The sequence below is a fragment of the Neomonachus schauinslandi genome, chromosome 6 (genome assembly GCF_002201575.2).
Source record: "Neomonachus schauinslandi chromosome 6, ASM220157v2, whole genome shotgun sequence".
Taxonomy (NCBI): Eukaryota; Metazoa; Chordata; class Mammalia; order Carnivora; family Phocidae; genus Neomonachus; species Neomonachus schauinslandi.
The window spans coordinates 145529779-145549919 of NC_058408.1; the positions used below are offsets into that span (position 1 = coordinate 145529779).

At 39.7% G+C, this 20141-nt stretch overlaps 1 protein-coding gene across 1 annotated transcript in view; it reads left to right on the top strand.

Moving 5' to 3' along the window:
• Window positions 1-11419: 11419 nt before the first annotated feature.
• Window positions 11420-20141, top strand: part of LOC110592739 (putative DMBT1-like protein) — a 40985-nt gene continuing 32263 nt past the window's right edge. Inside the window, 3 exon segments of the mRNA XM_044916227.1 lie at window positions 11420-11615; window positions 13006-13074; window positions 14172-14489. Of these exon segments, the coding sequence (XP_044772162.1) occupies window positions 11420-11615; window positions 13006-13074; window positions 14172-14489 (583 nt within the window).

The window sequence follows — 20141 nt, forward strand, 5'->3', positions numbered from 1 at the left end:
TTTCAGAGGTAGAGTTTAGTGATTCATCAGTTGCATATAATACCCAGTGCTCATTACATCAAATGCCCTCCTTAATGCCCATCACCAATTAACCCCATCGCCCCACCCACCTCCCCTCCAGCATCCCTCAGTGTGTTTCCTAGAGTTAAGAGTTTCATTTCTAATCACTGTTTCTATGCTGTTCCAGTTCTACCTGTGGTTGACTCACTGTCTTCCAGCCACAGAGCCAATGTTCCTTGGCCCAACTCATCAGGTCAGCAGCCTTCCCCACAGAATGCGCCATTGCCCTTGAAGACCACAGGGGGTCACCACAATGGGGGAAGGAGCCTGGGGCTGCAGTTAGAGGCTTCGGAGGTGCCCAGGAAAGACCACGGTTAGAGGAAGAGAGATCACAGCCTCCAGGACGGGTCTGGGCCTCCGACCACTTTGGCACCTGATCATTCTCACTCTCCTGTTGTTCCAGCAAAGCATTCTAAAGTTCAGAAAATACAGAGATAAAGAAACACATAGCCATGTGCCCTTTACCTACAGATGACTGATGCTCACATTTTGTTATATTGGTTTTCCAGTCTTACCAAGAAATAAAGCATCATAGATAAATTTGAAGTTCCCCCAATTCCTCAGTCCCAATCTCTGTTCTCTCCTTCTTCCTCAGAGACAAACACTCTCTTGAATTTTGTAGGTATCTTCAGTTTTAATATCTTTACAAATAGGAATTATGTGATCTCTATATATGTTGTGTTTTTCTTTCACACAAATTACATTATTCCCTTTATATCATTCAGTACCTCTTATTCCTTACTCAGAGTTGTTTTTGAGATTCACCCATGTTGAAATATATATATACTTCACTGCTTTTAACTGCTGTAGTTTTATGTTTTTTGAAATAAGCCACTAAATTATGCATTTCCCGACTGACAGAAGGTCTTTGTGTGGTCTGAATGACTCTGACCAGAATGGGTTATTACAGAAACTGAGCAAAGAGCCAGTGGTCCCATCCAGTGAGGGTAATGGCTTCCTCTCTTTACACTAACAGGTTCTCTGAGGATGACCCCCTTCCCTCCAGGTAAGGCTGATTCCGACCATTTTTATATCTCATTCTTAGTTCTAGTCCTGGATAGCTAATATTTATGTGTGTGATAGAAGTGGAATGAAAATGACCCCGTTAAATCAAGCTGTGAGCAGTTCACAGAAATTGGTTTGATTGGTCCATTTTGCTTGAAACCTAAAAGGTTTTCCCAGTCTATAGTTCACCCCACCATAACACAGGGAACTCAGAATACAGGCATGGTGCTGATCTTGCTCTCATGCGCTCAGGCTCTCCTCGAGGAAACCTGCTAATCCTGAATGGCCTAATGCCCTTCTTCTGGGCAGCTGCTTGAGGGTAGATCTCAGGCACAATTTAGGGTGCAGCTTGATGGAGAGCTCAACAGTGAAGAGCAATATCAGCAAAGAGGGGGTTCGGGAATCAGTTAACTACCCAATCACTCAGGTGTAGGAATCTTCCTAAATCAGAGTGAAATTACCAGGCAGTTGCAGGCAAGACAGCACTCTTATGGGGCCATGAAGGACTGTGATTAATGGTCATTGGCCTAGGATAGTTTTCTATGACTATGCCCATCAGTCATCACAAACCACTTATTTGAGAGAAAATTGCCATTCACTTTCCAGAGTGATTAGATCAGAAAATCATCCTTCTGGAGTCTGTGGGATCTTATCCTTTCCAACAGGTGAAGAAATGACATCAGTTAAAAATTTATCCTTATGTGCTTTTAGAGTACCTCTGCCATTAGGAAAAACCCTGGGCCATTGCAATCATTTTTGTTTTCATTCTAAAGCAGTTGGTGTTTTACTTTATTGTGTATCATAGTTACCCAGAGGGCCTATTAAAACACAGATTGCTGGGCCACACCTCCAGGGTTTCTGATTCAATGGGTCTAGGGTGGGGTGTAAGAATTTGCATTTCCAACAAGTCCATGCTTGTTGGATGCTTATGCTGCTGGTCTGGGGACCACACTGTGAGCACCTCTGTCTTAAAAGAAAGAAGGAGTCTTTCTTATCTTAATAAATAGGAGCAGGATTACCATCATTTTCATCATCATTATCATTCTCAACATCGACATCATTGTCACCATCACCATCATCACCATTGTCATCGTCATCACCACCATTGTCAGTATCATCATTGTCATCATCACCTATGTCATTGCCATCATCACTATGATCATCACCATTAGTGTTGTCATCATCACCAACATCACTGTCATCACCATCCTCAGTGCCATCACCATCCACATCCTCATTACCAACGCCAACACCATCACTATTATCAGCAAAAACTATTCTATCTAGTAAGTCAAACTTCGTATTTATGAATCACTTCTCTGGTTGTTTTTACTTTGTGTGCTTTTTAACAATATGTATATACAAAGCTGAACATCCAAACAAGAGTATAAGTAAATTATTAAGATATTTGCAAACATCTGGATATCCATTAGTATGTAAGTAGTCAGGTCTCTATGTGGATGATTCATTTTCCATTTATAGCTAGGAGCCTGAGGTTGCATTCATGGCCTCCTCTTCATCTGATAGCCACTGTCCTAATCCAAATCCTATCATCTCTTCTTCCCTGGATGAGCACAGAATTCTCCTAACTGGTTTCCCTGCTTACTGGCTCCCAATATTATAGTCCATTGTTTACATGCAATCAGAGTTACCTATCAAAAATAAAAGTCAGGGGGCACCTGGGTGGCTCACTCAGTTAGGCTTCTGCCTTCAGTTCAGGTCATGATCTCAGGGTCCTGGGAGCAAGCCCCACATCGGGCTCCCTGCTCAATAGGGAGTCTGCTTCTCCCTCTCCCTCCCCCTGCTCATTCTCTCTCTCTCAAAAAATAAATAAAATCTTTAAAAAAAGAAAATAAAAGTCAGGCTTTTTGAGATATAATTCACCTACAGTAAAAATCACCATATAATTTAAAGAATTTTGATAAACGGTTAAAGTTCTGTAACGATCACCACCATCAAAATATAAAATATTTCTATTACCTTTAAGAGTTTCCTCATGCCTCTTTGTAGTCAATCCCCTCTCTAATCCCCAGGTTCTGGCAACCACCAATATGATTTCTGCCCCTATAGGTTTGACTTTTCCAGAATACTATCTAATTTAATCAGACAATATGTAGCATTTTGTGTTGGGCTTCTTTACTTATCATAATACTTTTGAGATTCACCCATATAGCTCCATGTATTAGACATCCATTCTTTTTTATTGCTGAGTAGTATTCCATTGTATGGATGTTCCAAATATGTGTATCCATTTGCCACTTGATGGATATTGAGTTTATTTTTAATTTTTGACTATTATTAATTAAGCTGCTTAAAACCTTTATATACAAATTGCAAACCATTTTCCAAGGTGGTCGTACCATTTTGCATTCCCACCTGAAACATATGAGAGTTACAGTTGCTACACATACTTGTCAACGCTTGGATTTTCTATTTTTTGTTTGGTCATTATAGTCTCTCCTATAATGAGAATGATATCTCTTTGTGGTTTAACTTGCCTTCCCCTAACGACTAGTGATACTAAGTACATTTTAATGTGCTTATTTGCATCTCTTCTTTGGTGAAGTGTGTGTTCAAATCTTTTATCTTTTTTTTTTTTACTGAGATATCAAGTTGTAAGATAGGTCTTTATATATCAAATATTATATATTTTAAAATACTAGATGCAAGTATTTTTTCAGATATGTGTTCGGCAAATATTTTCTCTCAGTCTATAACCTATCTTTTCATTTTCTTTTTTTTTTTTTTTTAAAGATTTTATTTATTTATTTGACACAGAGAGAGACAGCGAGAGAGGGAACACAAGCAGGGGGAGTGGGAAAGGGAGAAGCAGGCTTCCCGCCGAGCAGGGAGCCTGATGCGGGGCTCAATCCCAGGACCCTGAGATCATGACCTGAGCCGAAGGCAGTCACTCAACCAACTGAGCCACCCAGGTGCCCCTCATTTTCTTTTTTTTTTAAGATTTTATTTATTTTTTTGACAGAGAGAGACAGCCAGCGTGAGAGGGAACACAAGCAGGGGGAGTGGGAGAGGGAGAAGCAGACTCCCTGCTGAGCAGAGAGCCCGATGCTGGGCTTGACCCCAGGACCCTGGGATCATGACCTGAGCCAAAGGCAGATACTTAACGACTGAGCCACCCAGGAGCCCCTATCTTTTCATTTTCTTTAAAGTGTTTTTTTTACTATTTCTCTTCTAATGCGTGGCTTAGGCATTTTTTCTCTAGTTCTTCAAAGTGTAGAGTTAATTGGTGAATTCGGGATTTTTCTATTTTTTTGAGTGAGGCTTGGATGGCTATGTATTTCCCCCTTAGGACCACCTTTGCCATATCCCATAGGTTTTGGACCAATGTGTTTTCATTCTCATTGGCTTCCATGAATTGTTTAAGTTCTTCTTTGATTTCCTGGTTAACCCAAACATTCTTGAGCAGAGTGGTCTTTAGCTTCTAAGTGTTTGAATTTCTTCCAAATTTTTTCTTATGATTGAGTTCCAGTTTTAAAGCATTATGGTCTGAGAATATGCAGGGAATAATCTCAATCTTTTGGTATCGGTTGAGACCTGATTTGTGACCCAGTATAGTGGTCTATTCTGGAGAAAGTTCCATGTGCACTTGAGAAGAATGAGTATTCTGTTGTTTTAGGGTGGAATGTTCTGTATATATCTATGAAGTCCATCTGGTCCAGTGTGTCATTCAAAGCTCTTGTTTCTTTGTTGATTTTCTGCTTAGATGATCTGTCTATCGCTGAGAGTGGAGTATTGAATGTATTGTTATCAATATGACGCTTTATTTTGGTTAACAGTGTCTTATGTAGATGGCTACTCCCATGTTGGGGGCATAGATATTTACAATTGTTAGAATTTCTTGTTGGATAGAGTCTTTAAGAATGATATAGTGTCCTTCTGTGTCTCTAACTACAGTCTTTAGTTTAAAATCTAATTTGTCTGATATAATAATTGCTACCCCAGCTTTCTTTTGAGGTCCGCTGGCATGGAAGATGGATCTCCATCCCTTCACTTTCAGTCTGGATGTACCTTTAGGTTCAAAATGAGTCTCTTGTAAACAGCATATGGATGGGTCCTGTCTTTTTATCTAGTCTGCAACCCTGTGCCATTTTATGAGAGCATTTAGGCCTTCACATTGAGAGTGATTATTGAAAGATATGAATTTATTGTCATCTTGTTGCCTGTGAAGACCTTGTTTTTATAGATTGTCCCTGTAAATTTCTGTTGTATATCACTCTTGGGGTTTTTCTCCTTTCATAGAACCCCCCTTAATATTTCTTGCAGGGCCAGCTTAGTGGTCACATATTCTTTCAGTTTCTGCCAGTCTTGGAAGCTCTGCATCTCTCCATCCATTCTAAATGACAGCCTTGCCGGATAAAGTATTCTTGGCATGTTCTTCTCATTTAGTACCCTAGATATGTCTTGCTAGGCCTTTCTGGCTTGCCAGGTCTCTGTGGATAGGTCTGATGTTATTCTGATGTTCCTCCCTCTGTACCTAAGGAATCTCTTCCCCCTAACTGCCCTTAAGATGGTTTCCTTGGTTCTAAGATTTGGGAGTTTTACTATTACATGCCGGGGCATTGGCCTGTTTTCCTTGATCTTGGGAGGGGTCCTCTCTGCCTCTAGGACACGAATGTTTGTTTCATTCCCCATATTAGGGAAGTTCTCAGCTACAATTTGCTCAAATATATCTTCTAGTCCTCTCTCTCTCTCCACCCCCTCCGAGATTCCAATAATTCTGACACTGGAACATTTCATGGTGTCACTTATTTCTCTGCTTCTATTTTCATGGATTCTGAGTTGTTTTTCCCTGGCCTCATCTTTTCCCTTTTTATCTATTAAATTGTCTTCCAGGTCACTAATTTGTTCTTCTGCCTCATTTACCCTAGCTGTTAGATTATCTAGATTAGATTGGATCTCATTGATAGCATTTTTAAGTTCTGCCAATTCAGCTTTCATTTCTGCCCTTAGAGACTCTATGTTATCATTAATTGATTTCTCCATTCTAGCTATTGTCTTCACAATTGCTAGCCTGAATTCCATCTCTGAGACCCCGAATCACCAAGGAAATGTTGAAAAAGAGAAACAAAGCTGGGGGCATCACGTTGCCCAATTTCAAACTATATTACAAAGCAGTGATCACCAAGACACCATGGTACTGGCACAAAAACAGACATATAGACCAATGGAACAGAATAGAAAGCCCAGATATGGACCCTCAACTCTATGGTCAAATAATCTTTGACAAAGCAGGAAAAAATATGCAATGGAAAAAAGACGGTCTCTTCAATAAATGGTGCTGGGAAAATTGGACAGCCACATGCAGAAGAATGAAACTCGACCATTCTCTAACACCATACACAAAGATAAACTCAAAATGGATGAAAGACCTCAATGTGAGACAAGAATCCATCAAAATCCTAGAGGAGAACATAGGCAATAACCTCTTCAACATCGGCCACAGCAACTTCTTTCAAGATTCATCTCCAAAGTCTAGTGAAACAAGAGCAAAAATGAACTTTTGGGACTTCATCAAGATAAAAAGCTTCTGCACAGCAAAGGAAACAGTCAACAAGACAAAGAGGCAACCCACACAATGGGAGAAGATATTTGCAAATGACACTACAGATAAAGGGCTGGTATCCAAGATCTATAAAGAACTTCTCAAACTCAACACCCAAAAAACAAATAATCAAGTCAAAAAATGGGCAGAAGACATGAACAGACACTTCTCTGAAGATCTACAAATGGCTAACAGACACATGAAAAAATGTCATCATCATTAGCCATCAGGGAAATTCAAATCAAAACCACGTTGAGATACCACCTTACACCAGTTAGAATGGCAAAAATTGACAGGGAAAGAAACAATAAATGTTGGAGAGGTTGTGGAGAAAGGGGAACCCTTTTACACTGTTGGTGGGAATGCAAGTTGGTACAACCACTTTGGAAAACAGTGTGGAGGTTCCTCAAAAATTTAAAAATAGAGCTACCATATGGCCCAGCAATTGCACTCCTGGGTATTCACCCCAAAGACACAGATGTTGTGAAAAGAAGGGCCATATGCACCCCAATGTTCATAGCAGCAATGTCCATGATACTCAAACTGTGGAAAGAGCCGAGATGCCCTTCAACAGATGAATGGATAAAGAAGATGTGGTCCATATATACAATGGAATATTATTCAGCCATCAGAAAGGATGTATACCCAACTTTTACATCAACATGGATGGGACTGGAGATTATGCTAAATGATAGAAGTCAAGCAGAGAAAGTCAATTATCATATGGTTTCACTTATTTGTGGAACATAAGGAATAGCATGGAGGACATTAGGAGAAGGAAGGGAGAAATGAAGGGGGGAAATCAGAAGGAGAGATGAACCATGAGAGGCTATGGACTCTGAGAAACAAACTGAGGGTTTTAGAGGGGAGGGGGTGGGGGGATGGGTTAGCCTGGTGATAGGTATTAAGGAGGGCATGTACTGCATGGAGCACTGGGTGTTATACAAAAACAATGGATCGTGGATCACCACATCAAAAACTAATGATGTATTATATGGTGACTAACATGACATAATAAAATAAAATTTTTAAAAAAGTGTTTTTTGAAAAGCAGAATTTTTTAAGTTTTAGTGAAGTCCAATTTCCCAAGATTTTTTCTTTAGTCAAATGTGTTTTTGTTTTATCTAAGAAATCTTCACTTGACCAGAAGTCTCAAATTTTTTTCCCTGTTTTTTTCTAGAAGTTTCATAGTTGTAGGTTTTTCATTTAGTTCTATGATCCATTTTTGTTGATTTTTTAATATGGTTCCAAGGATTTTTTTTTCCATATAGATCTTTAATCATTTCAATGCCATTTGTCTAAAAGACTCTCCTAATTCCACTGAAATAACTTGGCACTTTTGTCAAAAATAAAATAATCATTAATACGTGGGTTTAGTTCTAAACTCCCTCTTGTTCCTCTGATTTATGTGACTATTCTCATGCCCATATCACATTGTTTCAATTTCGGCAGCTTTAGAGTAAATCACGAAATCAGGTAGTGTGAGTGCTTCAACTTTACTCTTTTTTCTTCTTTTTTAAAAACTGTTTTGGCTAACCTAGGTTTTTGGCCTTTCATATAAAATTTTAGAGTCAACTTGTCAATCTCTACAAAAAATATCTGCTGGGAATTTTAGTTTGGATTGTATTGAGTCTATATGTAAATTTGGAGAAAATTGACATCTTAGTAACACTGAGTTTTCTGATCATCAACACAGTGTATCTCTTCATTTATTGAGGTCTTTCATTTATCTCAATATATATTTTTCCATGTACAAATTTTGCCCATAGTTATCAGACTTATCCATAATAATTTCATGATTTTTGATGCTATTGTAAAACATATTTTAAAAACTTTCTATTTTGATATTTATCTTTGTGGCTAGGGAGTTATTTTTTTCCCCAAAACAATGAAGTATTTATCATTGGAGATATTATAGTAATTTTTGAATTTATTCATTTCTTAGTTTATAAACCTCTTTCCTATCTATTATCAGATTTGATTCCCAGTTTTACAGATCAGAAAACAGATGTTCATTTGTAATATGTGGTGGAGTAATAATTAGATTCCAAATTAGAACACTCCTGTCTTCGGGCTGGAAATTCACTAAAGCCCTTTAGAACTGGCTTTTCTATTTCACCAAGAGATACTAGAAATTGGTTTGGTGTGCCAGATAAATTTCCCTTTTCTCAGCTTTAGTTGTGCATCTAAGAGGGGCTGTTTATCACTAATCCATGTTTTCTTTTCATTGTAGCTGCTGAAATGACAATGGCACCCATTACCTCTGAGGAAGAGCAAACACCAATAGGTACTTAAAAATGCAGCTTTTTTTGAGTTTATACTGAACTCTTTTATCTTATAATTTATTCAGGTTTACAAGTTATTTTGTATTTCTAGAAATAAGAAGAAAATAAAAATACAAAAATAAAAATAAAATTACAGATTAAAAAAAAAAGGAAATTTAATACCAAACATTGCTAGGAGTCTCCAGTCCCTACCAGAATCCTTGAGATAGTTAAAGATATTTCTGAGAATGTGCTCCCAGAACTACTAGATCAACATGTTAAGATGAATTGTACATACACACACACACACACACACACACACACACACAGAGGTTCAAAGATCTGATGAATTTAGAAAACATTGCATTAAACAAATTAAACAGGATTCTTTACTACAGGATATCTAGGAGCCTTTAATATACAATTAATCCTATAAAATCCCCACTAGAAGTCATAGCAGGCCACGCTCATGAAATATACTTGACCCAAATCCCTTTTCTTTATGTATCATCTCTTAGGAAGTTTTCTGCATATTATCAGTAAGTAAAATGTAAAATCCAAGTATCTGGGATTAATACATATGTTACCACAATATTCTAATCAAATTAAAATGCGGGGCACCTGGCTGTCTCAGCAGTGGGGCATGCGACTCTTGATCTTGGGGTTGTGAGTTTGAGCCCCACGTTGGATGTAGAGATTACTTAAAAAAAAAAAATCTTAAAAAAAATGCCTATTCCCTCATGTCCCTGAATGTCTGAATTCAAGGTCAATGTCCTCCAATACCTGTAATGTATGAAAGGAACTCTCCCCCTTCCCCTTCTAAGCATTTCTCAAGGTAGGTTCCCGTGGTCTCCACAAGAAGACATTTCCTGTATATTTGTGTCTTTTCTGTTGACATCCCTCATAATCCACCTCATATTACAGTTACATGTATACATATTCTAGCTTCTGAGTGAGTTATAAGCCTTTTAAATGCAGGTACTCTGTCTCAGTTTCTTTGCATTGAATAAGTATTTGTTATGAATGGTGACACACAGCATTATTAATTTGCAAAACTGATTTTATTTCCTTTATATCTCCTTAAGTATGATGTTCTTAAGTTTATCTTGTTTCTTTTTTTTTTTTTTTTTTTAAAGATTTTATTTATTTATTTGAGACAGAATGAGAGAGAGAGAGAGCTAATGAGAGGGGGGAGGGTCAGAGGGAGAAGCAGGCTCCCCGCTGAGCAGGGAGCCCGATGCGGGACTCGATCCAGGGACTCCAGGATCATGACCTGAGCTGAAGGCAGTCGCTTAACCAACTGAGCCACCCAGGCGCCCAGTTTATCTTGTTTCTTAAGGACTTATTTCTACTGAGCCAAGGATTCAAGGATAAGTTTACCATGAATATCTAACACATGTCTACAAAGCTAAACAATCTTACTTGATGGTGATGGTGATGATGGTGACTTACTTAGATGAATCAAAAGAAAACACAAAGTTCCAGAAGGGTCTTATAATGGATCCTCCCAGCAGTGTGTTTGCTTTCTTTCTTCCTCCTTGACTGACTGATGGTAACCTAGCTTTGTGGTTCCTCCTAGTTGACAGCTTCTCAGAGCCCTCACTGATCGCAGCCCCTGAGGACTTGACACCTCCACCTAGAGGTATGGGAAGTAGTTGCTGAGAAATTAAGGGATGATGGAAAACACGGAGAGAGGCATTTCTCCAAGCTGGAGAGAAACCACAGGCACAGTTAAAGTGGGAGATGGCCCACTTACAAATCATAGCATTTAGAGCAATTTTCTTAATCATTTTCACCTTTTCTTGTGCCTCAACTTCTTCATCTGTAAAATGGAAGCCATGCCCACCACATGGGGTTGTAAAGATTAAGAGAGAAATGTTTAAGTTAGTGGCTTTCTAAAGTTTGGCACTTCACTGACCAAAAACAAATGATAGTTCCTGTCTCAGTTTCCTTTATATAGTAAAGCCATAAAGAAAGATGATGGGACAAAAGGCACCAAGTTGCTATGAGACTAATATAGTCTGGCCAACAAGGGGTCTACTTAGCTATGACCTGCATATGGATAGTCTAGTTTCCTATTTCATCGATATATTGACATCTCATATTTCTACCCTATTCATGGCAGAGGAATAACATATAGGTAAAATGATTAGGAGAACTTAGGAATTCTGAAAATTTCTTAAAGAGAGTTTCATTGTTGAAAGGGGGATCTAGTAAAGACTCATGGAAGGGATTTGAAATTGAAGACTGTTCTGGCTATTACTGTGTGGATACATGAGGACTGTGTGATCTTGCATATTTATAAAGTGGGGATAAGACCACCTAAGGATTCAAAAGGATGAAGGAAACCTTCCAGAGATGGGAAGGTCAGTCCCCCAGTGTTCCTCCTCCTTGTGCCTCCCCAGGAGCCTGGATGGCTGTGAGGCTGGTGAACGGCATAGGGAGGTGCTCAGGCCGAGTGGAGGTTCTCATCCAGGGCACATGGGGAACCGTGTGTGATGACCTCTGGGACCTGGCCGAGGCCACAATGGTGTGCCACCAGCTGCAGTGTGGCCAGGCCATGGCAGCCCCCACAGGGGCCCACTTTGGGCCAGGCTCCGGGAAGATCCTGCTGGATGATATGCAGTGTGCTGGCACTGAGAGCCACCTGGGGGAGTGTGTGCACAGGGGTGAGGCTGAGCTCAACTGCGGGCACCTGGAGGATGCCAGTGTCATATGTGCAGGTGAGGAGTGAGGGGCTGTCACCTCCCGTGATGTCACTGCTTTTATACCCCTTCAGGCATTCTCAGCCTACATTCACACCAGCCATTAAGCAATGTATTGAATAAGCCCCATATTGTAAGCCTTATTATTAGAAGCCATGTCTATGTCTTTCATTCTGCAGGTTCGAATGGTCTACCAGCCCCCAACCCCACCCCAGGGCCTGAGGCTTCTTCCTCATTGTACATACTCTCAGGTAGGTCATCTTTGCTTGCTGTATTTGCTTTTGGTTCTACTTACCCTCTAGAAGACACTTCCTCAATCTACACTGTGCTAGAGGTACTTAGAGATGGCAGAGCTGCCCAATTCCTCTTTACTGTGCAAACACTGTAGATAAGAATAAAAAGAGGCAAGACTTTTACAAGATGGGATGCTTATCCATCACCAGGAATTCTGAAAACATTCATTTTCTGTCTCTACTACTGGGAAATCCAAATTGTATTCCACTGTTTCAGGAGCTCAATCCATTGCTATCTAATCAATTTTAAAAGGTCCCAAAAAGGTTAAAAGCATTATAAAAAGTAGATGATGCCCAGTACATCTGACTACCTATCAGATGAGGGGCGAACTCACTCAAATTGGTGCCTGTGGAGTCTACAAGAATGAGGAAGGCTGCCGAGCTCCCAAGCTGAGGCACCCGGAGTGGGCACTGTCCCTCCAGCATCTGATGTGTGCTGGGTCTCCATCTCCTCTAGCAGCAGCACCTGTGAGTTATTACTGAAAGTTAAAGCCAGCTCTACCACCACCACTTTGCCAAGGAAAAAAAGACACCACAAATCTGCTTTCCGCATTAAATATCCAGTTGGCTGGGTTAATTGCTACTTGACATTTTAAACTCTGATTTGACTCAACTGACCCCAAAATGTTATGGAAGTAAAGTCATTTGGATGGATGTTTGATGAGACAAAATGAGGAACAAAATGAGGAATCCATTCCAGGTAATGGGTAAGCATCCCATCCTGTAAGGTAAGTTGGCCAAACACCTAGAACAAGCCTAAAAAGTCCAGTCACTGATACAAATGCCATGTCCCCCTGATTGCTCACAGCCGGTGGTTTCCTAAAAGAGAAAGAAGAGAGATGGCAACAGAAAGAACCAGAAATGGACTCACGGGCTTTCAAGAGCTAGAGTGTACAGGCCATGGGCAATATTACAAAACCTCATCTTAGAGACTGGAGAACTAAGTGTAAAGATGGGCAAAGTGAGGGCTTCCCTGCCCAAAACTTTGTGGGGGAAACCAATGGAAGATTCCATGTCATATTTTCAGAATGTTCTCATTGTAAGCATCTTCTTTCCTATATGGCGTTAGCAGGCTCTTGGTCACAAGTTATGTCCCTGTTTGCACCCCTTTACAGGTGATGTGCTGTCAGCTACCATACCCACAACACGCCCTCCTACTCTTCGCTCTATATTCACACCAGCAGGTAATGCCTCCCTGTGACTTGCCTAGTGTTGTGCTCCATGTTTTGTGAGCATCTAGTTTGTGCCATGCACAGAAGTACGTGCTTTCACAATATTGTTCCTCCACAATAACCATAAAGGAAGGTGTGATCTCCAACATTTCACAAAGGCATAAACAGAGGCTCAGAAAAGACACATGAACAGAAGACACTGTGTGATTAGAGTCACACAACCGTACGTGATGAAGGTTGGATCACCCAGACCCACCCAACTACAAGGGTCATGTTGGTTTCACTGTGTTTTTCTTGGGCACATGGATCAATGCTACCACTGGTGTATTAGAGGAGGAAGGTGTGAACAAGGACTAACTGCTCATCCCAAGAAGATCTGAGAAAATTATGTGGAAATGTTGCATGTTAAGTATATGAATAGGCTGCCTACAACAGAGAATTTACTATAACATAAGATATGAAAGACAGAATGTTAACTAGTAATTTGGATTATCCATTTTCCCTTTACTGCTCCAGTTGAGCAACATTGATCTCCTCGGCTATATCTAGGCCTTCTCCTTAGCTCATAAGCCAATGCCTCCTTGCCTTCAACTGCAGAACTAACATTTCCATAAGTCATATCTCCTATATATCACCAGGTAATCAATGAACAATTCCTTTAAAAATCATCTGGGGAGGGGCGCCTGGGTGGCTCAGTCGTTAAGCGTCTGCCTTCGGCTCAGGTCATGATCCCAGGGTCCTGGGATCGAGCCCCGCATCGGGCTCCCTGCTCGGCGGAAGCCTGCTTCTCCCTCTCCTGCTCCCCCTGCTTGTGTTCCCTCTCTCGCTGTGTCTCTCTCTGTCAAATAAATAAATAAAATCTTTAAAAAAAAAATCATCTGGGGATATTGACTTCCAGGTCTATTGGGCTACACTGGCAGAAGACAAGTCCTCTCAATAAGAAAAAACAGAAAAGATAAAGAAAGCTATAAAAGCTATTCGTTTACTGTAGGTGACAAAATTTCTGAAAACTTGAGCAATTATCACCTACCACTATACCCCAATATAGGAAATCTCCCTGACCTCAGAGAGCTAGGCCTCCAATATCTCTCTTGCTTGTGCCTCCACAGGAGCCTGGATGGCTGTGAGGCTGGTGAACGGCATAGGGAGGTGCTCAGGCCGAGTGGAGGTTCTCATCCAGGGCACATGGGGAACCGTGTGTGATGACCTCTGGGACCTGGCTGAGGCCACAGTGGTGTGCCGCCAGCTGCAGTGTGGCCAGGCCATGGCAGCCCCCACAGGGGCCCACTTTGGGCCAGGCTCCGGGAAGATCCTGCTGGACGATGTGCAGTGTGCTGGCACTGAGAGCCACCTGGGGGAGTGTGTGCACAGGGGTGAGGCTGAGCTCAACTGCGGGCACCTGGAGGATGCTGGTGTTGTCTGCACAGGTAAGGGGCTGTTTTTTAACATGACATTACTTCTTTGACTCCCCCCTCAGACATTTCTCAATGATTATTTTAATAACTCTTATGTTATAAATGGCACCATAGACCTTAGCATGTGGTTTTCTTTTGGCCATCAGGTGCTGATGATTCATCAGGCCCCACTCCAAACACAGAGCCTGAAACTGTCACCCCTTCATACACACTGTCAGGTCAGTCCATTCTTTGCTCAGTTCTTTTGCTTTGAAGATTTTCCTCCCTATGATGTCCCTTTCTTAAGCCAGTTAGCAGGGTCTTCACATTGAACAACTTCAGGGGGTACCCTCTCCTAGAATGCACTCTGAATTGAATCCCCATGCAGGTCATCACATATTATATGTGAATGGTGATTCCTGAGGTTGTGTAGCTCAGTAGTCCTAAGTGGTTGAGTCACTCCAGGATGGAATAGTTATCAGCCATTCTACATGGTACCACATCATACAGAAGGGCACAGAGCAGAAGGGGAATCAGGTTTCTCATTTCATCACCTAGACCTCTTAAATAATTCCTAACCTTGCTAAAATGAAGCCTAGATATTGACAATGTTTAGTTGTCTCCAAAGGGTTCAGAGGTTCAGTCTATTAAAATAAAACCAGTTAAGATTGAATTAATTTCTCCCAAGTGATGTTTATGGTGATCAAGACATATTTCAAAAACTGCTTAAAGATTCACATATCAGTAGATATTTGTGTGATCATTATGTAGCATCCTTTTAATTTCAAGAATCTGAAAAATACAGGAACAAATAAGTGGTTAGAAGAGGACACCCTGTATAAAAATGAATAGTTCCTCTCTCTGTAGATATTTGATAGGAGAGCAGTCAAGCCTGTTTCCTTAAGTACATGATACATGGGTGTCATAATAAAATGGTTTCTAGTGAAATTCTCACAGGCAGTAGCCACACACTCACAGGGTCCCCTTCTTTGCTCTGATTGGAAGTGAGTCTCAGTTGCTTCACCATTAGGAGTAAAGTTTCTGGTGTTCTTGACATACTGATTCTACATTATACCATGTACAATGAACCATATGTCCAACTAAAAAAAAATAAATAGGTTATGTGATTATTTTCCCTTCTCTATTCCAGCCCATTTTAAATAACATGTTTGATGGCTTAACAATTTCTAGATAGTCTAGTTCCAAATTATTTAAACAGATCACAATAATGAAGTGGCTAGTCGATTGTTTACATATATAAAATAATATTATGAAAAGTATCAAACTCACTGACAAATGTTAAGAACAGTATCATGAACTCCTTGGTACCCACTACTGAGCTTTATCAAATCCTAATATTTTGCTATAATTGTTTGAGATCTTTTTTAAAAGAAAACAATACAACAGCACATTAAAAGGGTCATACATCGTGATCAAGTGGGATTTTTCCCTGAGATGCAAGGATGATTCAACATATACGAATCAATAAATGTGAAAAGCCACATTAACACAAGGATTTTAAAAATGGGTGAAATCAATGAAGGGGATTAAGAATACACTTATTGTGATAGGCACTGAGTAACATATAGAATTGTTGAATCACAATGTTATACACTTGAAACTAATATATCACTGTATGTTAATTATACTGGAATTACAATTTTAAAAAATAATTAAATAATTTTTTAAAAAAGAAAATCACATGATGCAGAAAAAGCATTTGACAAAATTTACCACCCTTTATGATAAAAATGCTTAACAAACTAGGTGTAGAAGGAATGTACCTCGACATAATTAAGGCCATATATGACAAGACCATAGCTAACAAACATCATGCTTTTAATGAATTTTAAAGTTTTTCCTTAAAGATTAGAAGAAAAGACAAGGATGCTCACTCTTGCCACTTCTAGTCAATATAGTACTGGAAATCCTAGCCAGAGCAATTAGGGAAGAAAAAGAAATAAAAGAAATGAAATGGGAAAGGAAGAAGTAAAATTCTGTTTCCAGATGACATGATCCTATATGTAGAAAACTCTAAGCACTCCACAGAGGGAAAAAAAAAAAAGTTAGAACTAAAAAACAAAATCAGTAAAGTTACAAGATACAGAATCAACATACAAAAATCAATTGTGTTTCTCTACACTAACAATGAGCCATCCAAAAAGAAAATTAAGAAGGCAAGCCCATTTGCAATAGCATCAACAATAATAAAATACTTAGGAATAAACTTAACCAACATGGTGAAAGATCTGTACACTGAAAACTACAAAACATTGGTGAAAGAAATTAAAAGAAATACAAATAAATGTAAAGACATCCCACGTTCATGGATTGGAAGACTTAATATTGTTAAAATGTCCATACTACCTAAAGAGATCCACAGACTCAAAGCTATTTCCACCAAAATTCCAGTGGCAATTTTTATAGAAATAGAAAAAAAAACCCTAAAATTCATATGAAACTACAAAGACCCAGAATAGCCAGAGTGATCTTGAGAAAGAACAAATCTGAAGGCATCACATTTCCTGTTTTCAAAATTTATTATAAACCTACACTATGGTACTGGCATAAAAATAGGCATATAGACCAATGGAAGAGAATAGAGAAATAAACCCACACATATATAGTCAACTGATCTTTAACAAGGGTACCAAAAACACACAATGGAAAAAGGATGGTCTCTTTGACAAATGATATTGGGAAAACTGAATATTCATATGCAAAAAAAATGAAATTGGACCCCTACCTTATACCATACACAAAAATTAACTCAAAATAGATTAAAGACTTAAATATAACACTTGAAATTATTAAATTCCTAGAAGAAAATAGGGGATGACTTTTTCACACTGGTCTTGGCAATAGCTTCTTGGATATGACACCCAAAACACAGGCAACTAAAACAAAAATAGGTAAATGGGACTGTATCAACCTGAAAAGCTTCTGCATAGCAGAAGTAACAATCAACAGAATTAACAGGCAACCTATGGAATGGGAGAATATATTTGCAAACCGTACATCTGCTAAGGGGTTAATTTCCAAAATCTATATGAAGCTCCTAAGACTTATAAAAAAAAATCAAGTAACCAGATTTTTTTTAAATGGACAAAAGACTTGAACAGATATTTCTCCAAAGAGGACATAAAAATGTCCAACAGGTATATGAAAAGATTCTCAACATCATTATTAGGGAAATGCAAATCAAACCTACAGTAAGATATCACCTCACACCTGTTAGATGACTACTAGTTTTTTTTAGATTTCTTTCTTTGAGAGAGAGAGAGAGAGCACATGTGAGCATGCATACAGGGAGGGGCAAAGAGAGGGGAAGAGAGAATCTCATGCAGTCTCTGCACTGAGCAGAGAGCCCGATGCGAGGATCGATCTCATAACCCTGAGATCACGACCTGAGCTAAAATCAAGAGTCAGACATTTAACTGACTAAGCCACTCAGGCACCCCAGGATGGCTACTATTTTTAAAAAGAGAGATAACAAGTATTGGTGAGGTTGTGGAGAAATTGGAACCTTGTACACTGTTAGTAGAAATGTAAAATTGTTCAGCTGCTATGGAAAGCATTTCAAAGATTCCTCAAAAAATTAAAAATAGAACTACCATATGATCCAGCAATCCCACTTCTGGGTAATATGTCCAAAGAATTGAAATCAGGATCTCAAAGAAATATCTGCACTGCCATGTTCATTGTAGCACCATTCACAATAGCCAAGATATAGAAAAAAACTACGTGTCCATCAACAGATGACCAGATAAAGAACATGTGGTATATACACACAATGGAATATTATTCAGCCTTAAAAAGGAAGGAAATTCCGCCATTTGTAACAACATAGGTGAATCTAGAGAACATAATACTAAGTGAAATAAACTAGTCACAGAAGAATAAATGCTGCATGATTTCACTTATATGAAGTATCTAAAATAGTCAAACTCACAGAAGCAGAGAATAGAATAGTGGCTGCCAGCGCTTGAGGGGAGGTGGAAATGGAGTTTACTGGGGAAGAAGTTTCAGTTAGGCTAGATGAATAAATGCTAGAGATCCGCCATATACCATAATGCCTATAGTTAACAATACAGTATTGTGCACTTCAAAATTTGTAAACAGGATACACATCATGTTAAGAGTTCACACCAAAAAAAAAAAAAAAAAAAAAGGAGGGGAAAAACACAGAGAAATTCTGGGAGGTGCTGGATGTGTCTCGTTACCATGGCTGTGGTGATAGTATCACAAGTGATTGCATATGTTCCAACCCAACAAGCCATACACATTGAATATGTGCAGCTCTCTGGATATCTAGGATACCTTGATAAAGCTGTTTTTAAAAGGAAACAAAACAACACTTTATTGCCATTTTATGAGTTAATAAGATGAAAATAGGGCTGCCTTAATGCCCTATGGAAGCCTCACATAGCTTGGGCTATTCAGAGCCCAGATAAAGCCCCTACAAATAAATGGAAAACGTTCAGCCATTTAATTGATTGCGTGTCCCTGTGGTAGAACACATCTGGATTGCTCCTCAAAGGAAAAGAGGAAAAACTCCATAATTGGTTCTGTGGGCACTGAGCAAAATGGCACACCGTCCAAGTATGAGCATTTTCATCCCACAGTGAGTCTGAGATCCAGGGTTGGATGAGTGTGGCAGGAAAGGAGGTGGGAATGCAGACCAAAAACCCCAACAGTACAGACTTGCGCCAGCCTTCTCTTTGGTCAGAAGTTCACTCTCCCGATGTGAGGAGGTGGGGGTGGTATCTAGCAGTGAACAAGGCGTCTCTTTGCATTACACGTACTGACAGCAGCCGTGCCCACTGCAGAGCCTGCTACACTTCCTGTGACAACTACTCCGACAGGTCGGTTGGCATTTCTTCTACGGGAAATAGAGGAAGGGCTCTGTGGACCAAACACTGGGCTGGCCCTTCCCAGACCTGACGCCATGCTGAGTGCTGACCACAGCTTTGGGAGGACTCCTTGCCTGCATAGGAGCAGAGCCAGGAACTGACATTTATGTTTGACTGTGACCTTCAAGCTGGGGTGGTGTTTGAACCTTGGTCTTTCTGAAGTTGAGATTAAGAGATGTCCCAATTACTGGAGATGCTTCTGTTTGTCCCCACTGACAGGTGATGGATTATTTGCAACCACAGTCACATCAGAGCCTGCAGCCCCACTATCCACACCTACACCCCTGGCAGGTGAGTCCTTGGGAAAATGGACGAAGGAGGTAATGTTTGTGGAACAACCAAAATGTGATAAAACAGAGAATCAGATGCATTCAAAGAACGGACAGTCATTGAGCACTCACAACAACCTACCAGCATTATTCTCCCCACAACTCCATCATTGTTTCATAAAGTGAGACACAGAAAGGATCACTTTCTAGCATCACCCACTTACAATATGATGAAGCCAAGATTTGGGCATATATCATTCTGAGCTTGACCTACAACCTCTTGTCAGGCTTCCTCACCTTCTTTTCTGAGCATAATCTCTTGTGATTATACTAATGGTGCACATTTCCACCTGCGATTTTACTCACATGTATATGCTAACTGATCTCAAAAGAACCTGTGTGTTAGAGAAATATTACTACTTATTTTATTTGCACTATGTTGTATTATATTGTATTATACTGTATTATATTTCTACTCCTATTTTGTAAGCTAGAGAACTTCA